The sequence below is a fragment of the Penicillium psychrosexuale genome (genome assembly GCF_028828465.1).
Source record: "Penicillium psychrosexuale strain IBT 29551 chromosome Unknown utg000004l, whole genome shotgun sequence".
NCBI classification, from domain to species: Eukaryota; Fungi; Ascomycota; class Eurotiomycetes; order Eurotiales; family Aspergillaceae; genus Penicillium; species Penicillium psychrosexuale.
The window spans coordinates 4,848,282-4,875,081 of record NW_026643189.1 but is presented as its reverse complement, the minus strand read 5'-3'; the positions used below and the strand labels follow the sequence as shown (position 1 = coordinate 4,875,081).

General features: G+C 47.9%; 7 protein-coding genes across 7 annotated transcripts; 4 read left to right on the top strand and 3 right to left on the bottom strand.

The window, feature by feature from the left end:
- Window positions 1–114: 114 nt before the first annotated feature.
- On the bottom strand, window positions 115–9,182 carry tor (putative TOR pathway phosphatidylinositol 3-kinase TorA; the record flags this gene model as incomplete). Its single annotated transcript, XM_057188662.1, has 5 exons — window positions 115–1,393; window positions 1,461–1,491; window positions 1,942–2,323; window positions 2,378–9,000; window positions 9,056–9,182. 5 exons carry the CDS (start codon window positions 9,180–9,182, stop codon window positions 115–117), a joined length of 8,442 nt encoding a protein of 2,813 aa, XP_057040365.1.
- A 1,004-nt stretch (window positions 9,183–10,186) lies between these two features.
- On the top strand, window positions 10,187–11,163 carry N7518_007734 (transcriptional regulator family TF; the record flags this gene model as incomplete). The annotated part of the gene is made up of 3 exons (XM_057188661.1): window positions 10,187–10,577; window positions 10,636–10,940; window positions 10,999–11,163. 3 exons carry the CDS (start codon window positions 10,187–10,189, stop codon window positions 11,161–11,163), a joined length of 861 nt encoding a protein of 286 aa, XP_057040364.1.
- Window positions 11,164–12,396: 1,233 nt separating this feature from the next.
- Window positions 12,397–14,145, bottom strand: N7518_007733 (GMC family oxidoreductase; the record flags this gene model as incomplete). The annotated part of the gene is made up of 1 exon (XM_057188660.1): window positions 12,397–14,145. The coding sequence occupies one exon, from the start codon at window positions 14,143–14,145 to the stop codon at window positions 12,397–12,399; it is 1,749 nt and encodes a 582-aa protein (XP_057040363.1).
- Window positions 14,146–15,835: 1,690 nt separating this feature from the next.
- Window positions 15,836–17,890, top strand: N7518_007732 (catalase; the record flags this gene model as incomplete). Its single annotated transcript, XM_057188659.1, has 11 exons — window positions 15,836–15,869; window positions 15,930–16,062; window positions 16,119–16,142; window positions 16,208–16,418; window positions 16,473–16,565; window positions 16,622–16,629; window positions 16,681–16,804; window positions 16,852–17,139; window positions 17,188–17,272; window positions 17,328–17,756; window positions 17,817–17,890. The coding sequence occupies 11 exons, from the start codon at window positions 15,836–15,838 to the stop codon at window positions 17,888–17,890; spliced, it is 1,503 nt and encodes a 500-aa protein (XP_057040362.1).
- Window positions 17,891–18,671: 781 nt separating this feature from the next.
- Window positions 18,672–18,978, bottom strand: N7518_007731 (uncharacterized protein; the record flags this gene model as incomplete). The annotated part of the gene is made up of 2 exons (XM_057188658.1): window positions 18,672–18,916; window positions 18,969–18,978. The coding sequence occupies 2 exons, from the start codon at window positions 18,976–18,978 to the stop codon at window positions 18,672–18,674; spliced, it is 255 nt and encodes an 84-aa protein (XP_057040361.1).
- A 1,213-nt stretch (window positions 18,979–20,191) lies between these two features.
- Window positions 20,192–21,142, top strand: N7518_007730 (Dyp-type peroxidase; the record flags this gene model as incomplete). The annotated part of the gene is made up of 1 exon (XM_057188657.1): window positions 20,192–21,142. One exon carries the CDS (start codon window positions 20,192–20,194, stop codon window positions 21,140–21,142), a length of 951 nt encoding a protein of 316 aa, XP_057040360.1.
- Window positions 21,143–23,224: 2,082 nt separating this feature from the next.
- On the top strand, window positions 23,225–24,322 carry N7518_007729 (uncharacterized protein; the record flags this gene model as incomplete). Its single annotated transcript, XM_057188656.1, has 3 exons — window positions 23,225–23,720; window positions 23,794–24,080; window positions 24,197–24,322. The coding sequence occupies 3 exons, from the start codon at window positions 23,225–23,227 to the stop codon at window positions 24,320–24,322; spliced, it is 909 nt and encodes a 302-aa protein (XP_057040359.1).
- Between the last annotated feature and the right edge of the window lie 2,478 nt (window positions 24,323–26,800).

Here is a 26,800-nt window from a genome sequence, read left to right as displayed (position 1 = left end):
AGACCAAAAAGGCTGAAATATTAGATATCGGTGACTTGTGTATCAAAACTTCTGGTAACGCTAAAAGGAGAACAACAAATGCCTAATCCCATGCAGAGATGAAGACCGTCCTTATTAATCCTTCTCCATCTTCGCAAGTCCACCACGGCTACGCCGAATGCGTTCATCGAGAGTATCCTCCTGCACCCGTTTATTGACATCAGACATGAACCTGCCCCGGTCTGAACGCTGCCGATCATCAGCCTCCCGCTGCTCTTCTTCCTTGGCAGAGATCTCCGCGAGTCGCCGGCGTCGCTCTGATTCGATTTCTGTGGCATTGTATTGCATCTCTGCCAATTTACGACGGCGCTCTTCTTCCAGTTCCTTGGGATCGGGCTTGTTCGTTGGGGTACGGGTCGAGGGCGGCCCCATGGCGCCCCTGGCAGAGTCGCGCCCATTGTTGTATTCGCGTTGGGGGAAGTCACGACTGCGATCTTCGTCGGCGGCGGGGCGTTCTTTGCGATCGCTAGAAGGCCGAGGAGACCGGGAGTTCCGGGATGGTGAGCGGTCTCGCCCACCTCTGTCTTCACGATCTTGGTGTCGGCTGGAGTGAGAGTCTCTCTTGTCATGGTAGTCGCGACGGTCTCGGCCCCGGTCTCTATCGTCCCGGCAAGAACGGTTCTCGTCGCTCCTGAGATCACGGTTGTCTGGGCGGTATTCGTCGTTGCGGCGTCCACGGTCACGGTCACTTCGGTGTCTGCGAGAAGACCGATCTGGCGAAGTGGGTGACCTAGATCGGTGTCGCCGAGGCGAAGACCGTCGGTGGTGGCGCTCACGGCGCTCGTCACCAGCATCATCACTATAGCGTCTGCGCTTTGAGTCGTGGGTACGATGGCGACGGTCACGATCCTTTCCCCGATCGCGATCTCCGCGTTCCTTCTCTCTTTCCTTGCGCCTGAGAGTCTCTTTCACCATCGCCTCATAAGCCGCTTGTTCTCTCTTCTTCACCTCGAGTAGCGGGTCCGCCATAACCTTCGACATGGTGTCGCGCGCCGAGACAATAGATGGACCGGCCGCGGCACCATTACCCACCACCTCCGAACCCTTCTCCAGCTTCTTAGTGTCCGGGTCGTTCTTCAGGAGAACTCCATCGATGCGGCGCTTTCCAAGCAGATATCCCTCCATCTCCTCCGAGTAGTGCCCGGTCTCGCCCGAGGGTGCTTGGTACATCCAGTCGACTCGACTGTGTTGCTTTGCCTTTCCGGAGGCTTCTTGGAGGCGTTGAATCTCCTCCATCTGGCGCTCCTCCTCTCTTTCACGCTGTAGTTGCGCAATCTTTTTGCGCTCGTCGAGAGCGCGCTTCTCTTCCAGCCATACACGCTCCTGGTTCTTGATCAAGCCTGGATGCCATGACCTGGTTGGACGGTTAGTGTTATGCTTCTCTCTTGAAGTAGGTATTGAAGTCGGAACTAGGTACTTACTTCTTCAGGTTCAAATCTCCACCCATGATGCCTAGAAATAGGATGAATAAAATGTAAAGGAGCTTGGTATGAGCAAGTTGTTGTCCGAAGGTCCACGGGTAAATCTAAAGCCTTAATCGCCACCAATCACGTGATCTAGCAATACGATACACTCTGATATGGAGTGTGTTAACTAGGTGATATATTGAATGTGTCGAATAAAACGGAATAATAAAATGAATATCTTCTATTTTCCTCTTTCATAGTCGGGATATCAGTATGGCCTCAAATAACTACCAATGGAGCAGAATTAACCATAAAGCAGAAACATTAGAGATGTAGTAGAAGTCAAGAATGAAAACGCGAAAATAGCAAATGACGGGGGTTGGTTCTAAATACAAGATGAAGAACCGAAAGAAAACGCATCATATCATATCGTCATCGCCATCGCCATAGAACTGCCATAGAACTCCAAGAGCAAAGCCGGATTACCAGAAACTACACCATCCAATCCAATGTTGACAGATATTCTCAACATTGGTTGCCTGCGCAATGAGCTTGTCCACCTGGTCGCTGACACTCAGCTCTTCGCTATTTCGGAAGTCTCGTCCAGTGAGCTTCTCCTTGACTCGGGCGAGAACCTGGAGAGCACGGGCATTCTGTGCCTCGCGGGCTTCTTGTGGAACGCCTTCCGGAGCATCGAGAATACCACCTTCAAGCATGGATGGGCGACGGCGACGGGAGAATTCGCCCGGCGGCTGCGCACCGGGTTCGAAATTGACACCGTCCATGATAGACTGGCGGCGATCCGCAGTGAGAGACACTCGGTCTGGGGATGAGTCTTGTGCACCCAGACGCCAGTTGATTAGAGGGTCGTGGATGAACTAGAAAAGTTAAAGTTAGTGTGGTTCGAGAACATCAAAAAATCAGGTACTTACAGCCTCCAAAACCGCCATCAAGGAATCTTTATGCTCTCGTAGAACACGCATGACAGCCTCACAAGTGATGCGGTAGCTACCCTCAATGTTGCTGACTTCCATGGCGAATGTCAACATGCGAGTAAGTCGGAACGGAACTCGCTCCGGGTACTTCTCCCGGTGCATTGCGATCTCGAAACAATCACCGAAGTCGATATGAACGACACGACCATTACCACGATCCAGCAACAAGTTCGACGGATGTCTGTCTCCCAGACCAAGGATGTAGCCCACCATAGACATAACACCAAGCGATCGAGTGTAGTTCGTACGGCGCTCGAGCCATGCCTCGGAGCTCTTGCTCTTGAGCCATAGCACACGGTACAGATCTTTGCCGGTCGTGTTGTCCATAGCGTAACCGAAGACTTCAACCTTCTGCATGAGGGTAAGGCTATCGTAGTCGGGTGCCATTTGTAGCATGATCCGGTGCTCAATATTGAGCAGAATCCGACGGCTTTCACGGTATTCCTTGATCAAGGCATGGAATGTATCGCTGTTGGACACCCATCCCAGAAGACCAGAGCTCTGAGACAATGGAATAGCAGGGAAGCGCTGAACCGACAGGTGTCGCTTGAAACTCTCGCTATCGTTGTCCAGCAAGGTATTGCACAAACCGAAAAGTTGCATGACTCGCTCATCTTGTCGGATATCTTCATGACCCTTGACAAGGTACATGTAAGAGCTACCGTTGCTGCCCTTGAGCGTCATACGACGCGGTCGTTTCTTTGTCTGCAAGACATGCAAGATGGGGTCAAAGCTCATAATTCGAATGACTGGCTTACCACTCTGGTATGTTCCTGGAACGGCAAGATCAAGGTCTGAGCAATCCTTGAGTCGAGGAGACACGTATTTCAGATCCAGAGTCGATAGCTGCGGCAGTTGTCGGCTGATCTTGCGGAATACGGTGTAATACAGGTCCCAAGCTTGGTTGAGATCGCCGATTTCATCTGATTCGCGAAACATCATGCAGTAGTGCTTGGCTTCAGCCAGATCACGACCGAAAGCTTGCGCAAATGACACCTCACGAAGGGTCTCAGCGCCCTTGTCTAGCATATCATGGAAGGGGGCAAGTGTTGCGAACATGCCGTCAACATCGTTATCACCGAAATAGAGACGGGAGGCTTCTTCCAGACCTTCATGCCAAAGCTCATGCCACAGCACCGCAACTCGGATAAGCTCATGACTGACAAGATCTGCTTGCTCGACAAGCTTGGCGCTATGTTGGCGCATACTTTCCATGATGTTGCTAGCAGATTGAGAGCGTCGGGTCACGTTCGATTTCATTGCTACCGTCAGTGGATACACAAGGGCTTGAGGATGCGCTTTGCCAACCTCGGCAAGCAACCTGTGAACCGCACCGCGGACCCTGATATTGGGCTGATTGATTCGAGCGATAAGTTGAGGAGTGACAGCAAGCCAAGTGTCAATATTGACAGCCGTAAATCCTTCCGTAACGACGGTATTCACCTCATGATCTCCGCCATGATTAAACCACAGAGTGAGTAATCTTAAAGTGTCTTGCAACGAAGACGTCAAGGACAAAGCGATGGAGCGAATAAATCCACGAATTGCAGGAATCACATGTTCTGTAACGATATGAGCAGGAACAGCCCCAGGCATACCCTCACGGCTAGCCTGGTTTGAAATTGTTGTAACAACTTCGAAGTTTGCAAGTGCCCAGGAGTGCCACGCCTTGTATGAATCGCGGTTGTATTGGGTCGCCGCTGAGTAGGCGTTGAGAACCTCTCGAACGTGTTCTGGCCTCCAGTCACCCCTCTGTAGGGTGGTCTGCCACTCTCCCTGCCTCAGATAACTCTTGGAGAGAAGTTTTCTGAATTTGTTGGCGTCACCAATCCGTTCGTTCAGGCTGATGGCGTCTGGGTGGTTCTGATCGACGACCCCGTTGGCTCCATTCGCAGCATTTGATACCATGAGTGTGTTGTATCGAGAAAAATCATCGGTCAGGCCAGAGGTAAATTCTTTCATCATTTCAAGAGATTCTAGTTGGTGACCATTTGCCCAACTGAATTTCAGCCTGGCATATGTGACTTCGGGTGGTGCGATAGTGCGCGTTCCATTGGCATCAGACACCACTGTCTCTAGAGATGCAAGGGACCGTTCCGCAAGACCCATGCGGTTGGACTTGCGACAAAGATTGGCGAACTTGATGGACATATCAAGATTCTCACGTGGGGCAGTGACAAGAGCTCTGACCTTGAGCATACGCTGCCACACTTCCACGTTTTGCTGACATCCGAGCAATCTTTGATTCCAAGTTTTACGCATGGCATCTTGCTTTTCGGGGTCGCCGACGTTTTGCTTGTATGTGATGATCTCTTCCAGCTCAGCGAGCATCTGGACCCGGACAACAACGTTGTACGCACGGTTGTATGACTCTCCGAGAAGAGCTGACAATTCAGTATCGAGACCATTCCGAGCCTTCTCAATGTACATGTTGGCTTCTTCGAATTGATTGCGATGGATTGCCAGAATGGCACCGAAGAATGAGCGGTCCGGGGACTGCTCTTTCATGACACCAAGGTAAGAGTCCATCAACTCCCACTGGCCTCGACCCCAAGCAGCGGCAGCAGCGAGAGGTGCAATAGCTCGTCGATGCTCCAGTGATGCTTGGTTCCACTTTTCTTGAGCGAGGTCCGAGAGAACTTTCCACTCGCCAAGAGCGTGCAAACACCGCATTTTACCCATTGTGATACCAAATGAGTCCGGGTCCGTCTTCTCGCGTCGCTTGTAAGCAGCAAGGGCTTCGTCCCACCGTTGAAGCTTCTCGAACCATGTTTCCTTGAGCTCCACATCACGATACGCCTGCGCTTTGCGAAGGATACCAATGGCAGCGTCAGACTGCTGAAGCTGGTTGTTAATGGTAATTAAGGCTTCAACCGCACCCGAGTTCTGATCTTGCTCGAACTCGAGTTCTTTGTAGTGAAGAGCTTTAGCAAAAGCATGACACTTTGCAGCATACTTCCCAAGAGTGCGGATGTCGATGGGAAGAGCCTTGTCATCGTGCTCCATGAATTCGGCCAAATTGAGGAGAATTTGCAAAATCTCTGGGGAGATGTTGGGAGAGGTAAGCGCCTTTTCGATTGAGCGGACGAGCTCTTCTTGGTATTGATCATACAACTCAGTCCAACACGAAACGAAGGCAGCATTGAAAAGGTCCCTTGAGAGCGGCTGGTAGATTCCGGCCAAGCTAGCACATGCACGCAATGCCGGGGACGGGGATTCCTTCAACAGCTCAATGCTGAAACGGCGTATCCATTCCTGCCAATCATCACGAGTGGACTTCTGCGAAGCATCCCACGCATTCTTGAGATGTTGCTGATTCACAACAATCTTCTTTTGTCCAATCTCGGAAAAATTGGTATCGTCCGTGGGGAAAGTATAGACCTCTTCTGGATTGAGATCCTGCGGAAGTGGGTCGCCCTTCTGGAGTTTCGTCACCAGGATCTGGTAGTTGACATGCACGATCTGATTGGTTTTGAGGACCTTGTTTAGAAGATGGATGTAATGGGTGAAGTCCTGTCCCAGCTGGAAAATGAGAGCACAAAGGCAGTCCATCGCGGCTTGACGCAGCACACGATCACCGCTAGCCACGACCCGTGATAGGGAATGAACCATTAGGGATGCAAAGTCAGAGACATTGACTTGCCGCGATAATTTTGTCAAGCTATCAATAGCCGATTTGCGGATGCTCTGAGGATTTTGTGGCCGATCGAACAAACGGACAATGGAAGGAATGATGAGATGCATGTATTCCTCCCCGCTTGTGCCGAATATCAAAAGAGCATGGAGAATCTTCTCGGAGGGCTGTCGACGAGGCGAGGTGTCTTTATCAAGCGTATCGAGCATCAAAGGGATCAGGCCAGCAAGATACTTCCTGAATTCTCCTTCCAGTGACCTAGCAATTGCCTCGACCAAGGATATAATCGTACCCTGGATTTGATATGAAGCATCCCAGAAGTCTCTAATGACCTCGATTATCTCTGGCAAGAAAGTGCGAATATGCTGTCGCACGATATTCACCAGGATTGCCATCTGATTGAAATAGGGCTCGAGACGGCTAGCAGGAGCGCTTCTTATGACCAAGATGAACCCTGGAATAATTTGTCCAAGGAATGGGACACACTTCAGACCCAGAGTCTTGAAAATTGTGACGATGGCATCAATGACAGCTGAGTGATATTGCGCCAGGGAGTTTTCTCGCAAAATGTTCTGCATCAAAGTATGGATTACCACTGTGGGATAATACTCCTCATTGGAGGGCGTGAGGCCCTGCATAATGAGGGCAACATCAGAAACATTTTGTATTTCGTTGATATGGTGTACGTCAGGTTCAATCTCGCTGATCTGTTGGTACTTGTAGGGGTCGAGGGCACCGAGGACTCCGAGAAGCTTGATGGTCTCCTTGCGTAGAGAGCCTGTCTGTTCCGTTTTGATGATGTTGATGAGCACTCCGAGAAGATGGGGGTATTCCATGTATGGCTCGATAACATAGCCTGAATTGCTGGCCAACTGTCCTAATGTCCGAAGCGCAGCTTCACGTTTGTTATGCGACGAGAGGTCCTGGAGTGAGTCCAGAATAATTGGCATAATCTGCCGCAAATATTGTCTCATCTCATGGCCGCCGACATTGGCGAGCTCACCGACTGCCTTCAAAGTAGTGGCAGCAACACCGGGATTAATGTCTGTTGTTTTGGGCAACAATGCGGTCACCATGGGATCAACGTATGACCTGATCAATTTCGTCGCATTCGAGACAAACAAGCTGATGAGTTGAGCCGTTTCCTCCTTTTGCCGGGCAGTATTCGCGAAGCCAAGGCCAGTGAGAAGATTGACCAGCAGTTTTCGGAGTGGCGGGAAGACATAAGCAGGGTTGACGCTGGAAAGTCGACCGATAATGCAGATCGCGGCTTCTTTGACATCGAAAACCTCATCATTGACTGCTAAGAACAAACATCGAATATTCTCTGGTCGTGCCAAGTGCCGATCAAATTTGCGGTCTAATGACCACAAGACAGTGCGCCGGATTTCAGGATCAGGGTCTCCGATACCCACAGTCAACAGCTTGTCAATAACCTCGCTGACAACTTGAATAGAGTGTCCACTGGTTTGATTGATGATCGGATCGTGAACGAACAGCTGACAGCATGTAAGAGCGGATGCCTTTCGAATCTCGGGATTATCATTTTCCACGTAGTTGATAGCGACATCACGCACGAACTCGTTTAATATGTGCCCAGAGAAATCAAAGCTGCCCAGTGTGTGAAGTGCCAATGCGATATCAGAATCGGAGTGAAGCTCATTGGGTGGAAAGTCTTTTGCGAATGATGGCATAGGAGGCAGTCGGTTTTCAGGACACCCGAGGGGCCGGAATGGCGTTCCACAAAGGATGATACTCAACATATCAAGAAGCTTTTCCTGGATCATAGGTTTGATGGGAGGAATGTAATGGGCCATGTCGACCAGAGCCTGTGTTAATGATTTGCTCAGCCCACAGGCGAAAATGGGATCCAGAAGAGCTTCCATGTATTTGCTGAGCGCCTGTCCCACTGCGAGGGACAGCATGCTGATGCACTCAAACATCGGCGCCTCGTTAACTCCTGACCGATTCCTCGCCTTCATTGCAAGCCCCTCTCGAATGTAGATGATGATGCCGTCGAGATATTGGCCGATAGCGGTGCCCACTGCATTGGCAATCTTTCCAATGGCAATGAAGGCGGAGTTCCTCTCTTTATCTCTCTTGAGTTGCGCTTGGAGGTAGATCATGAATTTGTGTAGATAGATCTCAGTGAAATCGGTGGGTGCATATGAGGCAAGAATGGGAATAGTGAGGACGACTTCGGTGCGAATCTTCGGGTCGCGATGGTCCTTGAGACGAAGGATGATTTCGCAAGCATCCCGATAATGTTCTTTCATGAACATCGTGCCCTTCAAGATCAACTCTTTGATGATCAAAATGGAGCCATGGATCCAGTCGACGTTATGGGACTTCAAGCCCAGAAGTGCTTCGTCGTGTATCCGTGCAAACCATGATTGACGGACTTGAGAATCACGAGCCACGATTATCTCAAAGCATTCCCCGACGGCCTCGGCGGCGGTCTCGCGGATGAGTACTTTTGGGTCTCGAAGGGCGACCCAAACAAGCTCAAAAACCTGCGGAACGAAGCCGTAGAGGAGTGTTGGTGAGCCCTTGGCCAGTTCCCTGATTACAAGAACTGCAGCAAACCGCCGACTTTCCTGGCGCTCCGATTGTAGCCATTCTAATGCGGATTGTATTTCGCTTTCGACCAGTTCTGCGGTTAGAGCCCCGCCTGGCTTCGCGAGTCGGCCCAGCGATCGGGCCGCGTACACCAGGACCGCGTTATCATTGCTGCGAAGGGCGCTGCGCAAGTAACTGGCAAATCTGGTCGTTTTCTGAGCCGCATCAACTCCGTCAAAGTCAATGAGCCGATCGAGTGCTAACAAGCCACCGATTCTTTCGTTTGCGTCGCTGCCGTTGACCACGAGTTGAGCGATGCGTTGGCTAACAAGGTTGTAAAATTCCACGAACTTCTCCGATGGCCAGTCTGCACAAGGAAATATGTTAGCTAGTAAGATGTCTTGGAATTCAACCGTTAATACCTCTAGACACAGAGAGGACGTTCTCGTAGAGCTCGTATGCAGCTCTGGCCCTGGCCTCCTCATTCTTTGACTTGAGCTCCACGAACAACCTTTGGGTCACGTCTGAGATTGCGCCTGCTTGGGCCATATTTGCAAATCACACCCCAGGGTGGACATTGGAATACAAGGTCTAGGCCATAAAATAAGAAGACGCGGAGCGCATAAAGTTGGATGGTAGAGGGAGGGTCATGTGTGAGGCTTGGAGAAGGTCGATGGGTGCACGGACCACGTTTGGAGTTCCCGACTCTCTGTGCGACCCTGACACCCTCGGCCATCTACAACCACTCTATAAGTAATCACTACGAACTATCTTGGTATTTATTTTGAATTTAGTGCTTGGTATACTATAGATAACTCCTGGTTTTTGAAATCTGATATGTCTGAAAAGTCATCTTATCCTCAGGAAATACGTCACGTCGCTTCAGGTTCTAACATTTGTGCGTGCTCGATCATATAGAAAGACGACCCAAAAGGCATCTAGTGCTGAATGCTTGTCTTAAATATAAAGTCAAAGACAAAGGCCACATAAGCAACCGACTTCTTATCATAGAGATTTTACGGCGCACAGGTTTGCTTGCATCTATAAGTGGGACAAACCTTGTTCAATCTTTTTGTCAAGGTGGATTCAGCCTCGCAATAGGACAAATATTCAAGTGTTGGGTATCTTTAAGCAAAATTGCTTGGTCTTAAGCTTCTAGCACATCATGGGAAGTTTTGTATACATAGTGTCAGTTACTATGCGATAAATCACCTTGACTCGTACTACTGCCGTATTACTCGATGTAATCCGCCTGCACGCTATCCGATTAGTCGATGCCCGGACTAGCACCTAAATGGACTTGAACTCCTTGAACAATTTTAGTGCTTTACACTTAGATACTGCAAAATTACTTCAGATCACTATAAATTTATGTAAAGGTGTTTGCTTTTGCACGTTAAACGGGGTACCCATTTGGATCTTCCAAGGTTGGCCAGGGTAAGGTCGACGCCACGAGCGGGCTGGTTTGCTGACTAAGACCTGGCTGGCCTGCCCACATTTTGATCCATCAACTTCACTGTCCCGACAACGCCTCCCATGGCCAGAAATGAAAAATGTCTTCGCGGGACTCCAGCTCCTCTAGTGGAACAAATAAGTTTGCATTCGTGACAGGGAACATTCATTCAGAAGCTCGGAGCCATGCTATGAAGGAACACTGGAAGCGGCGACATCAGCGCAATAAAGAGGCAAAAGCATATCACCAGAGAAATTCATCGCGAAATTTGCCTCTCCGTTCAAAGAACCGCGCTAGTGAAGATGCGAGTACATCTTCAGGGTTGCCAGAGGTTGGGGATGTGGACATTGGCAGGAATCAAGAGGAATCTACTAGCATTTCCGCCCAGCTGCTATGTGGTCTGAGTTCTGCGCTGTCAATCTCGAGGCCTGACCCGTTCCAGACGTGTCCTGTTCACCTGACGAGCCAGCACCAAAAGCTTTTGCATCACTGTGCGCATGAGGATTTCAGACCTTGCTATATGTGGAAATCTTGCTGACGGGGTCGTAGGGATAAGCACCCATGCGGCTATGATGTTTGCAGACCTGAATGTCACCGAGTTCAATCCGATGAAAGATGTTTGGTTCCCGCTGGACCTCTCAAATGAATCGTCTTTCAACTGCATCATGGCGCATTCAGCTGCGCACTTATATCATTTATACGCTGGAACTCCCCCGCGACGAGGGTCGAAATCGTTTGATGCCTTGAAATATAAGATCGAGGCTGTCAGGATACTACGCTTTTGGCTTAGTGATCCTAAGAAGGAGCTAAGCGATGACGCTTTTGCGGCTGTGGTTCGTCTGCTTACATTCGAGGTGTGTCAACTAATAGCAATATCCTCTGTGTGAGACTAGCTGATCGCATTTGACCTAGCGATACTGGGGCACGGTGGAAGATTGGAAAATCCACCGTGATGGCTTACAAAGAATGATCGATGCCAAAGGGGGAGTTGAAGCGCTCCACAGAAATTGGCGCTTGCAACTTGTGGTTTACCTGTTAGTGCAGATGGTCAAAAGTATAAAGAAGTTGCGATACTGAATACCTGCAGTGTTTCGTTAATGTCACGACCGTCATGGCTCGAATCCACGAACAACCTCGAACGACTCTCTCGTCCTCTTTTATCGCCCAACGCTACGCAAAACCCCTTATCTTGCGATGTTCAAAAGGTCCGCTGCCTTTGGCTGATATCATTCATTCAAGATATGAGAACATTCATGGGATCAGTCTACACTAGAGGGCTCTCTGCGTATCCCTTCACTCATGCCGCCGTAGGCCTGTTGCGTGAGAATTTTCTGCTCTCTATTGATCCTTCTACCCATGATTATCACAATACAGAGTGGGAAGACGAAATGCTATGGTGTTTATTTTGCATTAGTGTCCTAATGCAGGAGTCAATTTCCGCCCTGTCAGATCAGGATTTAACAGCATCCAATGGACCGAGCACATTACAAGGATTGGAGATATCCCTAAGGCACTCTCATCATATGTGGGGGCGTTCAATCCACCACTTGCGCTCTATCTTATACGAAAGCCTGACAAGGCTCGTTGAGGAAGGGCAATACAAGATGAATTATTTTATGGACCTGGTGCAGGTTCTGGGAACCTTGAGTTTGGAAGCGCGCCAAGGAGTCGAGAAATGTCTTCTCAATTTGCTTTACTGCCTGGGGAATAACAAAACCAACGCGCTATTCGTTGAAGATGGATGGTCGCCGGATTCGCTTCTGTCGTCAATGCGCGGGCGTTAGAGTATGCAGCTGGATTTATTATTATATGTAAGTACATCAAGAACCTTAGAAATAGAACAAGCGGGGCGGAATGATGAAGGGTTCTTTCAGTAATATTCTGATTGTTTCAGCGAAGCAAGAGAACTGCATCAAGGCTCCAAAGTTCGGACCGTCCTCTTCGACATGCTCATCTTCAAGGTATTCTTTGAGGCTTTCGTCGTCTTTCTTCAGATCGGGGCGGAACCCTCTCTCGTCGCCCGTACTTGTCCTCGGTCGGCCCTCGTTTTCATGGTCGTTTTGCTGTGACCGTTATGGTCGCTCAGGTTCTTACCACAAAAGCACAGTCCGTCCAGTAATGATCATTCCAAGCCACAATTACTAACAAAAATTCGAACAAGCTTAGTCTTACTTATATCTGTAATGAAAAGCATAGTTACCATACAGTCAATTTGATAGATAGTCAATTTGATAGATACAAGTCCACATGTGCCTAATTCATCGCCCTAAAACACCCAAAACTAGATGGCCTAAGCCCACCCGAAATGACTTATTTGTACAAGTCAGAATGGTCACGCTTAATAGCATCGGCACCCTTCTCGGCAATCATGTAAACGGAGTTCTGAATCCGACAGTCGGGAATGACAGGGATACAAGACGCGTCGATTACACGAAGGTTCTTGATGCCGTGAACCTTGAGGCCGGGATCCACCACACCTTGTTGGATGCTCTTGGACAGACGGGCAGTACCGCAAGGATGGAATGAGGTCTGGGAGCGATCGAGCACAACTCTCTTCATGAGCTTGTCATCGTGCAGCGGCATCGGCCAGGGGTACTCGTCCTCGACGATGTCCTTGAAGCCCTCGCCATTGAGGAGGACATCATAGGCATACCGGATACCCTCACGAATGGCAATAATGTCGAGGTCATTGTTGAAGTAGTTCAGATTGATATTGGCTTGCTGCAGGGGGTCGCTGCTGTGGAGCGTAACCGTGCCGCCTTCAGAGACAGGGCGGACAAGATCCACCATGACCGTGATATAGTTACCCTTACTAGGGGTAGGATAGTGCCACTGGAAGGCACTGCCAAAGAGACAGACAAAGTCAAGTTCGAAATGAGGCTGGCCGTATGGACAGAACGGATCCTTGTTGTCGTTGGCGGCTTTCGCTTCACGGTATAGGGGATCCTTCTCCAGGTACTTGTCAATTCGGGGGAACCCAACCATTTCAAGGAACCCGGAGCCCAATGGACCACCATGACTGTTTTCGTAGGCTTGAATGGCTCTATCGTTGTGTGGGGTTCCTTTCCGTAAGATATAATCGTCCATACCGAAGCCATCTTTGAGACGAAGAACGAAAGGAACACCGGGGTGATCCAGGAGATGCTGCCCGACATGAGGGTTATCAATAATCACCGGGATACCGTGCTTCTTGAGCTCCGCAGAAGGTCCAATACCACTGAGCATCAACAGCTTAGGAGTCTCGAAGACACCTTCGGAGACAATAACTTCACGGGTAGCAAAGAGATTAAGCTCCTGACCAGAGCCCAAGATAACAGTAACACCCTTGCATGTCTTGTCCGCAGCATCGATAATAAGGTTCTTCGAATGCGCTTGAGGAAGAATAGTGACGTTTGGCTTATCGGCAATACATAGGAAGCTGCCAGAGCGACGACCCTTATAGATCGTGTTGACACTATGAGTCAGGCCGGACATAGTACCGTCGAAAATATTCTCGGTTACTGGATGACCAGTGGATTTCCATGCCTTGGTGAGAAGGTCTCTGAAAGGCTTCATCTCGGGGATGAGTTCCGAGTGGGCAATCGGGATCGGACCGTTACTGCCAATCTTCTTCAGCTCAGGCGAGTAGGCATTTGCATCGTCGTGGTAAGTGACACTCTTCCGCAGGTAGGGAACAAGCGGATCCCAAGTCCACTCTTTTCCGCCATATTCCTCCCACATATCAAAAGTGCCCTTTGACCCAGGCGCCCAGGTGAAGTAGTTCAAGGAGGAACTGCCGCCGAGGACCTTTCCGCGCGTGTTGGGCTTCTCGATGCGCTCATAGTCATCTCGCTTGACCATCGTTGTTTTGAACGCCCAGTCATACTCGCTATCACGAAGTTCCATCGCGTTGGAAGGAACTCGGATCGCTTCAAGGTCCTTGGCGTTCTCGACGCCGGCTTCAACGACTAGGATTCTAGCATTGGGGTTCTCAGCCAGGCGGCCGGCAACGACGTTGCCAGCTGTGCCTCCACCGACGACGATGAAGTCGAACCTGGCATTGTCCTGAACAACAGTCATGTTGAGGAGTGAAAAGGGTTGAGAAGTTGTAAGGAATTGAATTATCTGAAAAAGGTGATCTGTCTACGGAGTGCGCGACTTCGAGACGCCTTTTATATCTGACGGGTTGGGCTTTTCGGGATGAGGAGAACGTCTTTCATGAAACAACCAGCGCATGCATTCCTCTTCCTAACCCCTCATGTGGCGTCGTTGATTTGAGTAGAGCAAAAAACAAGCGGTTCCACAGACAAGGGCACTGTATCGTTTACTACTGGTCTTACGGGCACCTAGCTGAGGAAGGTCTTACTAGTGCTGGGCCAAGTGATCCACCCGTATTTTACGACCAGTGACCCCCAGTGTTCTGATGGTCATCCTAGAGTTTACGACGTGGCAATGGCTCATACCGACCTGTCTCGATCATGTCTAACTTCGTTTACTACTTTTCGTATGGTCATCTTAGAGTTTTCAGTGTGGCAATGGCTTATACCGATCTGGCTCGACCATGTCGAGATGTCACAGGATCTGCATTATAAACATTCGGCGGCTATATTGGCTTGACCTAGTGGATAGAAGCGAAAAGCTAGCTTCTCTATCCACGGGATGGTTCTGGCGGAATGTGGGGTTGGATAGATACATAGATAGTAGATCAGGATGATCGCACCTTTGACCAGCTTGGGTGGAGCTGTACCAGATGAAGTGGGCCATTTGTTGTTGCACGTTGGGCGGCCGTTCCATGGGTTGGCTAGATACTCAATTGAGTTTCGGTTTGAGACACGCGAACAGTGAATCTTCAAGCTGGTGGAAGCCAGGTGCACAGCTGCAGGAGAGTTAGGGCTAGACGGCTTTATGCCTGCTTGACAAAGCTGGTCGCAGGTCGGAATGAGAACGCGAGAGCCTGAAAACTAGTATTTCGGTTTCGGGAGGTCAAGAATCTAGCACTTAGCAGGAGTAGCGGGCTTCGGATACGGCATGAATACTCCTATGCTACCCTGAACCGATGAGGCAATAGCATTCGACCAATTAGATATCGGTATGGGTTTGGTGATTTTCCCACTACCCAATCGAGGCAGAAAAGCCTCTGTTGGGAGAAGAGGAGTAGAATTCAGCACTTAGGTCTTGTCTTACTTCGTGCGGAGAACTGCGTCAGGTTCTAGTGTCTGCATAAATTGGGGTCTCGGTTGAGCGGAAAACTGAAGTTCAGTCAAGAGTGGATCTATTGGTTTCAAGGCCATACGTTAGCTACTTTAGGAAATGCTAGTCGACAAATAACAATCGTGTCGTATTGTAGTGACGTAATTATGCGGGTCCCTGAAGCTTGTACCTGAGGCAAAATAAAGATATGATGTACAACCAAACACAGTACTCCCGAGATGATAGTCCCACTAGTTGTAGATCTGACACCTCAGAGGCCTGGAACGTCAGATAATCGGGTTGAGCTTGAATTTAGCGGTAGCTGAAATGCGGCAATTTCGTCAGAGGTAGATACCTTACTGGGCATAATTGACCACTGAGATGGCGGAAGAAAATACAGTGCTAATCAAGATGTCCTGAATGGTCAGTGCATGTATAATGGAAGCGTCATTAACATTGGGGAGGAATGGCGGAATAATAAAGCAGTTCACTAAGAAGTTCATTAGCTTTAAATCGGAGAGCCCTGGCTGCTTTGTTCTGTTACATTTCCCTTCACATATCGTTTGCCCCAACATTTACCATGTCTGCCGATAAATATTATACTCTTGCGGAAGGTCAGCTTTTTGGGGGGCATGGGGGGATTAGCAATCCTACAAGTACTAATTCTGGAACAGGATGCCCCTTCGCTAGCAACAACACCGCGCTCTTGATGCGGAATCGTCCAGGAACTGGCGGTCTAGGTCTGCTCCAAGACACTCAGCTCATTGAGACACTCGCGCACTTCAATCGCGAGAGAATCCCCGAGCGGTATGAGCCGGTCTATCTACTCTACAATATTGATCTTAAACTAATCGACGCTGTAGCGTTGTTCATGCAAAGGCCGTTGGGTAGGTGAAATTGGGTGGTTGAAAGTCGGTTTGCAACAGGTCGCTGACTCTCGCTCCTATTGTAGCGCATATGGAGAATTTGAAGCTACCGAGGACTGCTCCAACCTGACCTCTGCGAGCTTCCTCAGCAAAGTTGGAAAGAAGACCCCTATTCTCCTTCGTGTTTCCACCGTCGGTCCGGAATCGGGCTCTGCGGATACTTCGCGGGACGTTCATGGATGGGCGATGAAGATGTACACCGACGAAGGAAATCTTGACTGGGTCTTCAACAATACGGTGAATAACTTCATGGTCCTATACTAAGGTAAAAAGGCTAACAAAATTTTCAAGCCTGTGTTCTTTATTCGAGATCCCATCAAGTTTCCCTCTGTGAATCGCTCCCACAAGAGGAATCCCCAAACCCATTTGCCCGATCCAAACATGGTAAGTCTCCAATTTTGATCACCAGACAATCCAGCAATGAATTAACATAGATTTAGTTTTGGGAGTAAGTCCCTTAGATACAAGCTTGATTTTCTGCATTAATGACATGCTTTAGCTTCCACGTCGGGAACCCGGAAGGCATCCATCAACTTTTGATTCTTTTCAGTGACAGAGGAACCCCACGATCAGTTCGATTTCTCAATTCATACAGTGGACATACATACAAGTTCACAAAGGCGGTAAGGACGACAGCCTTGGTGACGATTACTTATCGCTAACTGGCTAGGATGGTTCGTTCAATTACATCAAAGTCCATATGAAGACGCGACAGGGCGTGAAGAATTTCACACAAGAGGAAGCAACTCGTGTCGCAGGAGAGGACCCTGATTATATGATCAGAGACATGTTCGACGCCATTGAACGAAAAGACTTCCCGCAGTGGGATGTTTTTGTGCAAGTAATGAGCCCTTCCGAAGCCGAAACCTATCGCTGGAATATTTTCGACATGACCAAAGTCTGGCCCAAGAAGGACTTCCCATTGAGGAAGATTGGTAAAATGACTTTGAATCGCAATGTGAGCTATGGCTCTCTCCTGAAATTGATACCTATTCTAACTATTTAGCCCGACAACTATTTTACCGACATCGAACAGGCCGCTTTCTCGCCTTCCACTATGGTTCCCGGATTTGCAGCTTCCGCTGATCCTGGTAAGCTACATCTCCAATGTTAATTGAATGACCTGTGGTTGATTCCCGAATCTAGTCCTCCAAGCCCGTTTGTTTGCGTACCCCGATGCAGCTCGATACCGTCTTGGTGTCAACTACCAACAGCTCCCCACCAATGCTGCCAAAGTCCCTGTTTACTGTCCATTTGAACGAGATGGAGCAATGCGATTTGATAAAAATTACGGTGCTGACCCCAATTACGTTGGATCTACCCTGCAGCCAACGCAGTTCAAGACCAAGGAAAACGGTGTTACCGCTCAGTCACTCAGCGTCCATACCGACCACGAGAAATGGGCTGGCGAAGTGTCAGCATACACTAGTCAGATTACTGACGATGATTTCGTTCAGCCTGCAGCTTTGTGGGAAATCCTTGGGCGCGAGCCAGGGCACCAGGACAGGGTCATTCATAACCTTGCGGGAAATATCAGTGGGGTTACGTCACCCAAGTTACGCGAGGGTGTTTACGGTTCGTTTGTCTTGTATGGCTTTCAACTTATGGCTTTTACTTACTCTGAATTCTTTGCAGCACTTTTCGGTCGTGTCAATCAAGAACTCGGGGCTAGGCTTCGAAAAGCGACGGAGGCCAAGGTTAAGAACTGAATAAATTATCGCAAGTTACGCTCAATTTACTGTATTTCCACGAGACCAATGTTCAACCGTCGTAGTACCACACACTTCCCCAGCTGCACCACTGACGAAAAGCACGCTTCCCTCATAGTCTAGCCACAAAAATTGATACATACAGACTTTATGCATACTCACCACATGGTATGAAGCCAGCTATGCAATTGTACAGTTAAAGACAGATCGTTGACTTTTGAATCTGATCTGATGCACGCATACAATCTACGAGTCTGGAGAAGGCGAACGATCAACCAATGCGAAACTGTGTAAGATAGATTGGACCCTCGGAAGACTAGCTGCTTCCCTGAAGCTCTCTAAATAGCTTTATATAAACAAAAGCACAAAGATCATCTCCGCTGGAAGCCAGGATGAGCATATCTGCAGGATGGACAAAGGGGCTGCCAACACAACGGTAATTTCCAATTGAACTGCTTCTCCCCTGCATGTGGTGTCTTTGATTTGTGCATAAGGAGATAAGCCTCCATAGTTAGATTTTCTCGATAAGCAGAGGAAAAAGCAACAATAATACGTAAATAACATTGGAGAAGGACGGAGAAAGGAAACTACCAATCAAGGGCATTGCAAGCCTTTAGTTCTCAAGGATCGTGCAAACTACACCGATCAAGCACCTGACCTTATTCTCATCTTACTGCAGTGTTTATAAATAGGCATACAGATTTCCGAGAATATATGAATCTTCAAGTGTCAATTGAATAGTCAGAAAAAAGACAGCTAAGGAATCCAGCGAGCAATAGAATCACATCAAGCCTTCATAGGTCTGGCCCTCGGCTTCCAACTCCTTGTCCTTCTCGTAGTAGTCTTTGAGGGCTTTCTCATCCTTCTTCAGGTAGTCGTCGTAGAATTTCGGTTTATCCTTCTTGTTCGACGGTCCATTTTGCTTATCAGAGTGGCCGTCTTCTTCCTGGCTGTGCTTATGATGATGATGCTCGAAAATCCTCTCGATTAGAGGTTCTTTGTCCTTGACAGGATGCTGAGAGTCTGCTTTGCTTTCGTTAGCCCCGCAAGAAGTCACGCATCAAGCAAGGCGGCAAACCTTCAGGCATGTTGATATTTGGTGGGAAATGGCTTGGTCACTTTGCGATTTGGCAAGGAAATGAGTTGTACAATCCTGTGGAACGATATATATATCACAAGAAGCACCTCTTAGCTTTGACATTTATCTCTGGCCGACCGAGCTGCAATGACGTGGATGACCTCAAAACGAGCTGATCCCAAGCATTCCTATACGGGGGGTTAGGTGTGACAGCATTTTGAGTTTCTATTTGTTGTCCGGTCGTGGAACAACTACCTAACTAGCTGACGAATGCTTTACAATTATTGTCGGGTCTCGAATTGCGGGTAACCAACAGCTTAGTGCAATCTAGTAGCTCAACTCTAAATCCCTTGGGGCGCCGTCGGTTCACTGAGAATTCACATTCTCTGCTTTCATGCCCGCTTTTGAGCAAACAACATGGAACGTTGGTGGATTCTACCTGGGTGTAAACGTCATTTAGACTCGTGTTTGAAGTTAGTATGGGGCTGACTCTTTTGACCTGTCTAGGTTTCTCCTACGCGAACAATGGCCTTCCAAACGGACAAGAAATGACCCAAGTCTGAGCCCAGGGAAGAATTGAACGGTCGTATCACAATCATATCGGGCAGAAGGATACAAGACGACCCCAAGCAGGGCAAACACTGCCCTCAAGTAATGCCATGTCTCACTCAGGACCGGTTTTGTAACGGGCACCAGCTTTTTTGCCACTGCTGGGAAGGTCCAGGTGCAAAACGGCAGTAGCATTTAACGAATTAGGGTTTCTGCATTAGTAACAAACACACTTTATTAGCAGTCATATTCGATGTACGATAGTATTAGAAGTCTTGAGAACAGAATTGGTGTGGACCTGCGACGAAATAAACGAGTTGTTGATCCGCCTCTCTGAATCGGGTAGTACTAATTGGCCAATCAGAAGACGTATCTGCCGTATATAGCACGCCTCCCACGCCGATCCCCGAGATCAGCAAAGGGTCCGTCCCACTGGACTAGCTTGGAGCTCGGAGTCAAGCTGCTATACTAAGCTTTGAAATCCAAATCCTCTGTTTGGGCGGTACAGTACAGCTTCAGTCCAGATTTGCTATCTTCAACCTCGATTTATCAGACTCGAAACATATCGACTTACCTCCTTATACCTGGATACCGTAACGAATCGAGCAGTGACAACTCGTCGTGGTTCCAAGAAATCAACGGAAGGACCATCCATCAAAACGTTCAAACGAACAATGAGCAGCTTAACCACCGCCAGCATCCAACCCGTCATCGCCCCCCTCACCCGAACAGCAATCTTTCTCGTTTTATCAATCACAAACACCTCAGCCATTCCAACCATCCGCTCAACCCTCGCCAGCGTCTCAAGTCTAGCCAAAAATGTCGCCTTTCGAGACTCCGACGCTAACTTGACCTGCACGGTGGGAATCGGCAGCTCCGTCTGGGACGAACTCACCAACAACCTCCCGCGACCCAAAGAGCTCCACCCCTTTCGCGAAGTCAAGGGTGCCAAACACACCGCCATCTCCACCCCGGGAGACCTCCTCTTTCACATTCGCTCCGAACGCCGCGATATCTGTTTCGAGTTCGAGCGCCAGCTTATAGACCACCTCGGTGACTCTGTGCAGCTCGTCGACGAAACAGTTGGGTTCCGCTACTTTGACAGCCGCGATCTCCTCGGCTTTGTCGATGGGACCGCGAACCCCGTGGGCCCGGGCATTCTACCGTCTGTCCTTGTCACGATGGAGGACGATCCACACGCCCAGGATGGCAGCTACATTGTTGTACAGAAATACGTTCACGACCTAGCTAGTTGGAAATCACTACCATCAGAACAACAAGAGGAGATCATTGGGCGGACCAAGATCGATAATATTGAGCTTGACGACGCTGAGGACGGGAAGCAGGCCTCGCACAAGACGCTGAACACGATTGAGGACGAATACGGCGATGAGCATGATATTTTGCGCGATAACATGCCCTTTGGATCCCCAGCGAGTGGAGAGTTTGGGACTTATTTCATTGGGTATACCAGGCGGCTATGGGTCATTGAGAAGATGCTTGAGCGGATGTTCAAGGGGCATCCGCCCGGGCTGCATGATCGGTTGCTGGATTTTTCGAGGCCGTTGACAGGGAACGTTTTCTTTGCGCCGTCGGCTACGGTGTTGAATGGGCTTGATGGCTGATATAAATACACTGTTGTTTTCCGTCAATCTGGGATAGCTAGATACTAAAGAACTAAATCCAATGAGTAGGTGAAGAGGAACTGATTTATTATTGTACTTTTCGGTTCCCTATTTCAAATAGAGAGAACTTAGCATTTTACAACAAGAACTAGCCATGCACCAGAGAAAGATGTTTTACAAGATGCTGCTTTAGTGGGAAGGCAGGATGATTTTTGAGGTCTACATGTTTCTCCATACTTGCTAGCTAACCTACAAGAAAGTTTGGTCTTGTTTTGCTGCTCTCGTCTTGTCTGCTTTGCCAAACTGCTCATCGTGAATATCCCTCTTCACTGTATATATAACAAGTACTGTCACTATCGTAGTTTATTGCTCTACTTCGCTCTACTTACTCCGCGTGATTCGTAATTCATCCTTGCATGGTGTTCATATTTTAGTGACGAGTCGTAATGGGCTTGATATCCGTTTATGTTGCGGATACCGTGGTTGCCCAATACATATCACATCGATTCAGGGCCATGAGAAGATGAGATGTCGACTTCAATACTCAAAGCGCGGAGGTTAGCAGCGCGCTCTGGCAGACATATGATGCATTTAGGCCTTTCAATATTCTCCTACACAGTAAGTAGACCTCTCTTTGGCAGCTCTCTTTCTTTCGTATCTTGCAGGAAGCCTGTTGTGTTGGGAGTCTCTTTATCTGGCCTGCAGAGATGGTACTTCTAGATTTCGGAGGATGAGAACTTTGTATCTTTGTTTATATGAAGCTATTTAGAGGGCATCATGGCAGTAGCTACGTCGTTTTCTTCCATCTATTTTGCACAGTTCATCATATTAGTTGATCACATCTTTTCGCTCACGTAGACATATACCTGCATCAACATCAAATGGAGATTAATGAAGAGAGCGTTGCAACTATTACTAGGTCGAAGTGCTGACTGTCAAACCCAAGCTGAATATCATAGGAATGCGCTCTATGCCATAGACTCTAATCAGTCATGAAAAGATGCTACTGGATCGAGAAAGCGAAAGTCACTGTTGGAGATGAGGAATCTAGGCTCCATCCGCCCTGTATTCAACCTGTCTAGCGGACTCAGCTCATTGTACCTTGAACAAGTCAGAGCTTATCACCTATTGTCTTGGTATTTCATTCGATGCCTTTTTTTCGCCTACTGCAGTAAGATTGCTGAGCACAAACACGAATAAATGATGGATGATCGGTTAGATAGTTACGTTTCACCGATGAACAACAACCTTGGATGAAAAGATTAGCGTTGAATACTCTCTCCAACGCGCGACGTACGTGCATAACAAGGCTGCTATAGTTGTCCTCCCGTGTTTGAAACCCAATATGGGCGTAAGGGAAGTTGAAAATATACTCGCTTCGCTAACCGGAAACGAATTACAGCTGTCCAGAGCAACTTTCGGCAAGCCGTCCTACCATATCGGAGGAAAGTCCAATTCGGCCCAACTGTACTGAAAGAATGTTATGGGGCAATTACTGAAACATATAAATCAGATCGTCCGCAAGTGGAGGTACAAGTCGCTATGCTAATATGATATCGGTGAGCCCCACTCCTATATGAGGAAATACTACCCACCAATAATGTCCATATATTTAGACAATCATTCGTTAGTTAGTACTTCCTAGAATGGAATAGAATGTAAGATAAAGTAATGAATCGCTCCCTTTTAGTTGCGTATTCTGAACGAAACGCCAGTTCAGTTGTTTAACAAGAGTAGTATAATTATAATAGATGAGAATTGCTCTTGTTATATACTTGAGCAGCTCACAGCAATTCAGCTTCAAGGTACAAAGGAGGCATGAGGCCATGGCTCAGCAATTGCATATGCTATGGGTATTAATACAAAGGTACACGATGCGATGGAGGACGTAGGTAAATTACAAATGACGAGGTGCACGTAATAAATATAAATTTCCAAAATTAGATGACTTGGCTTTTGCCTTACGCTGAGAAATGAGAGGTAAGGGGGCTTCGTGGGTTTCGAGCCCTAATTTGTTTCCCCTGGGTGAGTAATACCTGCACCAGGAATCTCGATCTCACTGTCTACATAGTATGGAGAGCGATGGATTCCCCAAATGAAAAGGAGGTAAACCCGCTCAATACTACGGAAGATGAAATGGATAAGCGCCGTGCTTCTGGTGACCTAGTATCTTCTGAATCGATACTACAGTCCAATCAGCCTCATTTCCAGTTCGTCGAAAGCATTGAAAAGCCTGTTGCGCGCAGTCATGCAATGAAGACATATTGGAGACGGAAGAAGGGAGAGCAACAACAGGAAGAATACTTGAAACCCAATCAACCGAGTTTGCGACCGTTGCGACCGTTATCCAAACCGCGAGCAGTCCACGAAACTGAGACCTCTACCCTGCTTTCGCCAACAAAAGAGACTTCCTCCGGCCATGGGTATCTCTCTTGTTCAGTCAAAAGTCCAGAAGAGCTTGGGATCCCTGACCAGCTTTTCGCTAACATCAGCTTCACTTTCGCCTGTGTTTTGGGCCAAAAGGTTGAAGCAAACTCATTTCAGATTTCAGCACATCATCACCGGTTTTTCTATCATTGTGAGTGCGTTTTTAATACAGCAGCCTTACTCAGCAACATCAAGGGGACTGACAGCTTGATTTTCTTATTTAGGGCTGAGCATGCATGCGCATATCATACATTCAGGACTTCAGGCGCGGACCTTTACTCCATTCACAGAGATTTGGATGCCACTCGATCTATCAAATGCTGCATCATTCAATGGAATCTTGGCTCATGCAGCTGCAGATCTCATGAGATTTGAAGGAGGTAGAAATAATCCGGAGCTTCTGAAATACAAAACGGAAGCCATCGAAACAATCAATAAATGGCTTGGTGATACAGTCAACGCGATTAAGGATGATGTTTTTGCCGGTGTCGTGCGACTTCTCACATTTGAGGTATGCTATTTTCCGCAGCTTGAAGAAGGTAACGGTTGATCGTGCCAAGAGTCCTGCTTTGTGCTGATCATGCACGAATGAAATATTCACGGGACTAAGATGGTTGTTATACGCAGAGACACTGGGGAACACGTGAACGTTTCAACATGCACAAACATGGGCTTCAGCAGATGGTACAGGCCAGGGGAGGTTATAAAGCTTTCGGTCCAAACTGGAGGATTCAGCTTGTCCTTTCCCTGTAAGTCCCCTATCATGTCCATAATCTCATTCGTCATATTGCGACTAAAGTGTCAGGCTTTCTATTGTTGAAATACCGGAACAGTCATCGTCTGTGTCATACTTGATGGAGGAATTCGAGAATCTTGTATACAAGATATTAGATACTTCCTACTTGCCCCATCAATCCTCAAACCAGTCTCACCACGCCAAACAACTCGCACACCTCGCGTCATTGGCAGAAGCGATAAAGGTTTTGCAACATCGACGGACAGAGGACGTCATGCGTGGAGAGACACGGCATCAACGGGAAGCAGTCTCTAAATGTCTGCAATGTTTACTTTTTATTTGGGCCACGCTCCAAGAAAGTGACGAGAGGAGTATCGGGAATCAGTCGAAGCAAGAGAATAGTGCTTCATTCGCTCTCAATACTTTTCTTCATGCGTCACGACATATGTGGGCCAAGTCCGAGGATGAAGTCATGTCAATCATCTTGGATGACTTCGCCAAAAGAAGGGAAAATATGGAGAAAACTGTCTTTGTTACGACGGTGATTGCATGTATTCAAGGTATTAGTCTCAGAGCCCTATATGGGGCTGAACAGTGCCTATCGAGCTATTGGAACTAGCCAGGGGCTCGAACTCCTGACCAGGCAATTAGAATACTGAAAATGATAATTTAAAGACCCAATCAGAAAGAAATTCAAAGACCTTGAGCGAACAACAGCAGGGTCCATTTAAGGGACAGTCATGGACGCTTTAGCTCCCTTATAAGCCGCAAGAGAACACATGGTGGTTTCAGCAATTAGATATTGCGCAGTAGCTAGAGCGCTGACCAGAGATGGCATTAAATATACGACAGAAGTCGCCACAGATTTGGAGATAGTATGTAGGCGTGCATAGGTGGTGTTCAGACTTCAGCAAAGTCCTATCTTTTGATATCAAATAGACGACTCGATATATTTTCTACACATCGGATTGCTAACATCAAATAGTGCATTTGATGTGGTTGTTCTTTGGCTGGGCCTACTTCGCACCCGTTAACCACCACTTTGCGGGTATGAAGACCCATAGCGCTCAGGGTGCAAACCCCTTTTAGGAAGTATTTTGATGCCTGAACGGCCTAATTAGCGCTACTCTTTAAACTGCTCTGTCCAATGTAATATAAATGATTCATGTATTAATGAAGCTTTTGGCACCGTACAATCAGATTAGTTGATTCGTAATCAGGATCATCTAAATATAATAGTACCTAAGATATCCCTTAAGCTCTTTTTACCACTTAGTCTTCGGTTGCGGGTGGTGGCTCTAATTAATCTTCTTCGAGGAGACTTATCATAGTATCTGTGCTATACGCAGAGGACATTGCCTTCCTTCATAAGGACTTGCTTTTCTGGCTGAAGTTCATACCAGATGCCTGGAGAAGATGATCTCGGCGAATACAACAGACCAAGCTTATTTCTCCTCGCTAGTGTGTTCGCCACTGTATTGCTCTGCGTGTTGAGTGTGGCTCTGGCGGTGAACCTTACTGTCCTTGCTTAGGAAGCTAGCACGACGAACATCATCATCCCCGACATCATCCAAAGTACGCAAGAGTTTACCATTTAGACCATACATGTGGGGCTGGGTGTGAACAAGCGATACCACATTGAAGACGTTGCTAGTTTTGTGTGCTTGTGCAACCTTCACATCCCCAGCTACAGATATTGGTAGACTCAGCAGCGGACCTTGTCAATGAGAAATGTTTTGATTGGTCCGCTATACGAGAAGAGGCCGCCAAACTTGGTATGTAATAAAAGCCTTTTTAGGCTCACCACTGTATCTCCTGCTATATTTTGCATAACAGAAAGGGTCCAACTCGATGATGAATATTTTGTCACAAAATGATTCATGCGTCGGTTTGGCTGAAACCAGGAAGTGAATGACTCGACTTCCAGGAACGGGACGCTGTTATGTATGTAAAAGTCCACTAATAGAATCTTTCCTCCCCCAACTTCCGCACGAATTTTATGCCGATCCTGAGATATTCACTTGGCCTGGGCCATTAATCTCCACGGTAAAAGCATTCAAATCGTCTCCGGTTATGATTCCAATTTTAACAAATTCTATTACAAAGGATGAAAGCAGGCCTTTAGAGGAAATAGAGTTACTGAAGGTATAAAATCAAAGACGAGAGAAAGCTAGGTCTGTCTGATAGTTTAGAGCGGGTGTCTGTAAGTTATTATGAAAAGATACAAACTGAGAAGATGCACGCTAGATATATTATGTATCTGCTCAATAGCGAGGGGAGGACGGCTCTTTTCTAATTTTTATACGCATTCGCACTATATTTCTACTCCCCCTTTAGGAAAGTAACGCTATAAGTCTAGGCCCTTTTGGGAACCGGGGCTCATACTGTGAAAGCCCGCTACTAAGCTACTAAGCTCGTGAGCCTCCAGAACTATACTATTGAGCGTTACATGCCAGTTCCTTTCGGAAGAATTGAGTACAATTGATTCAAGAATT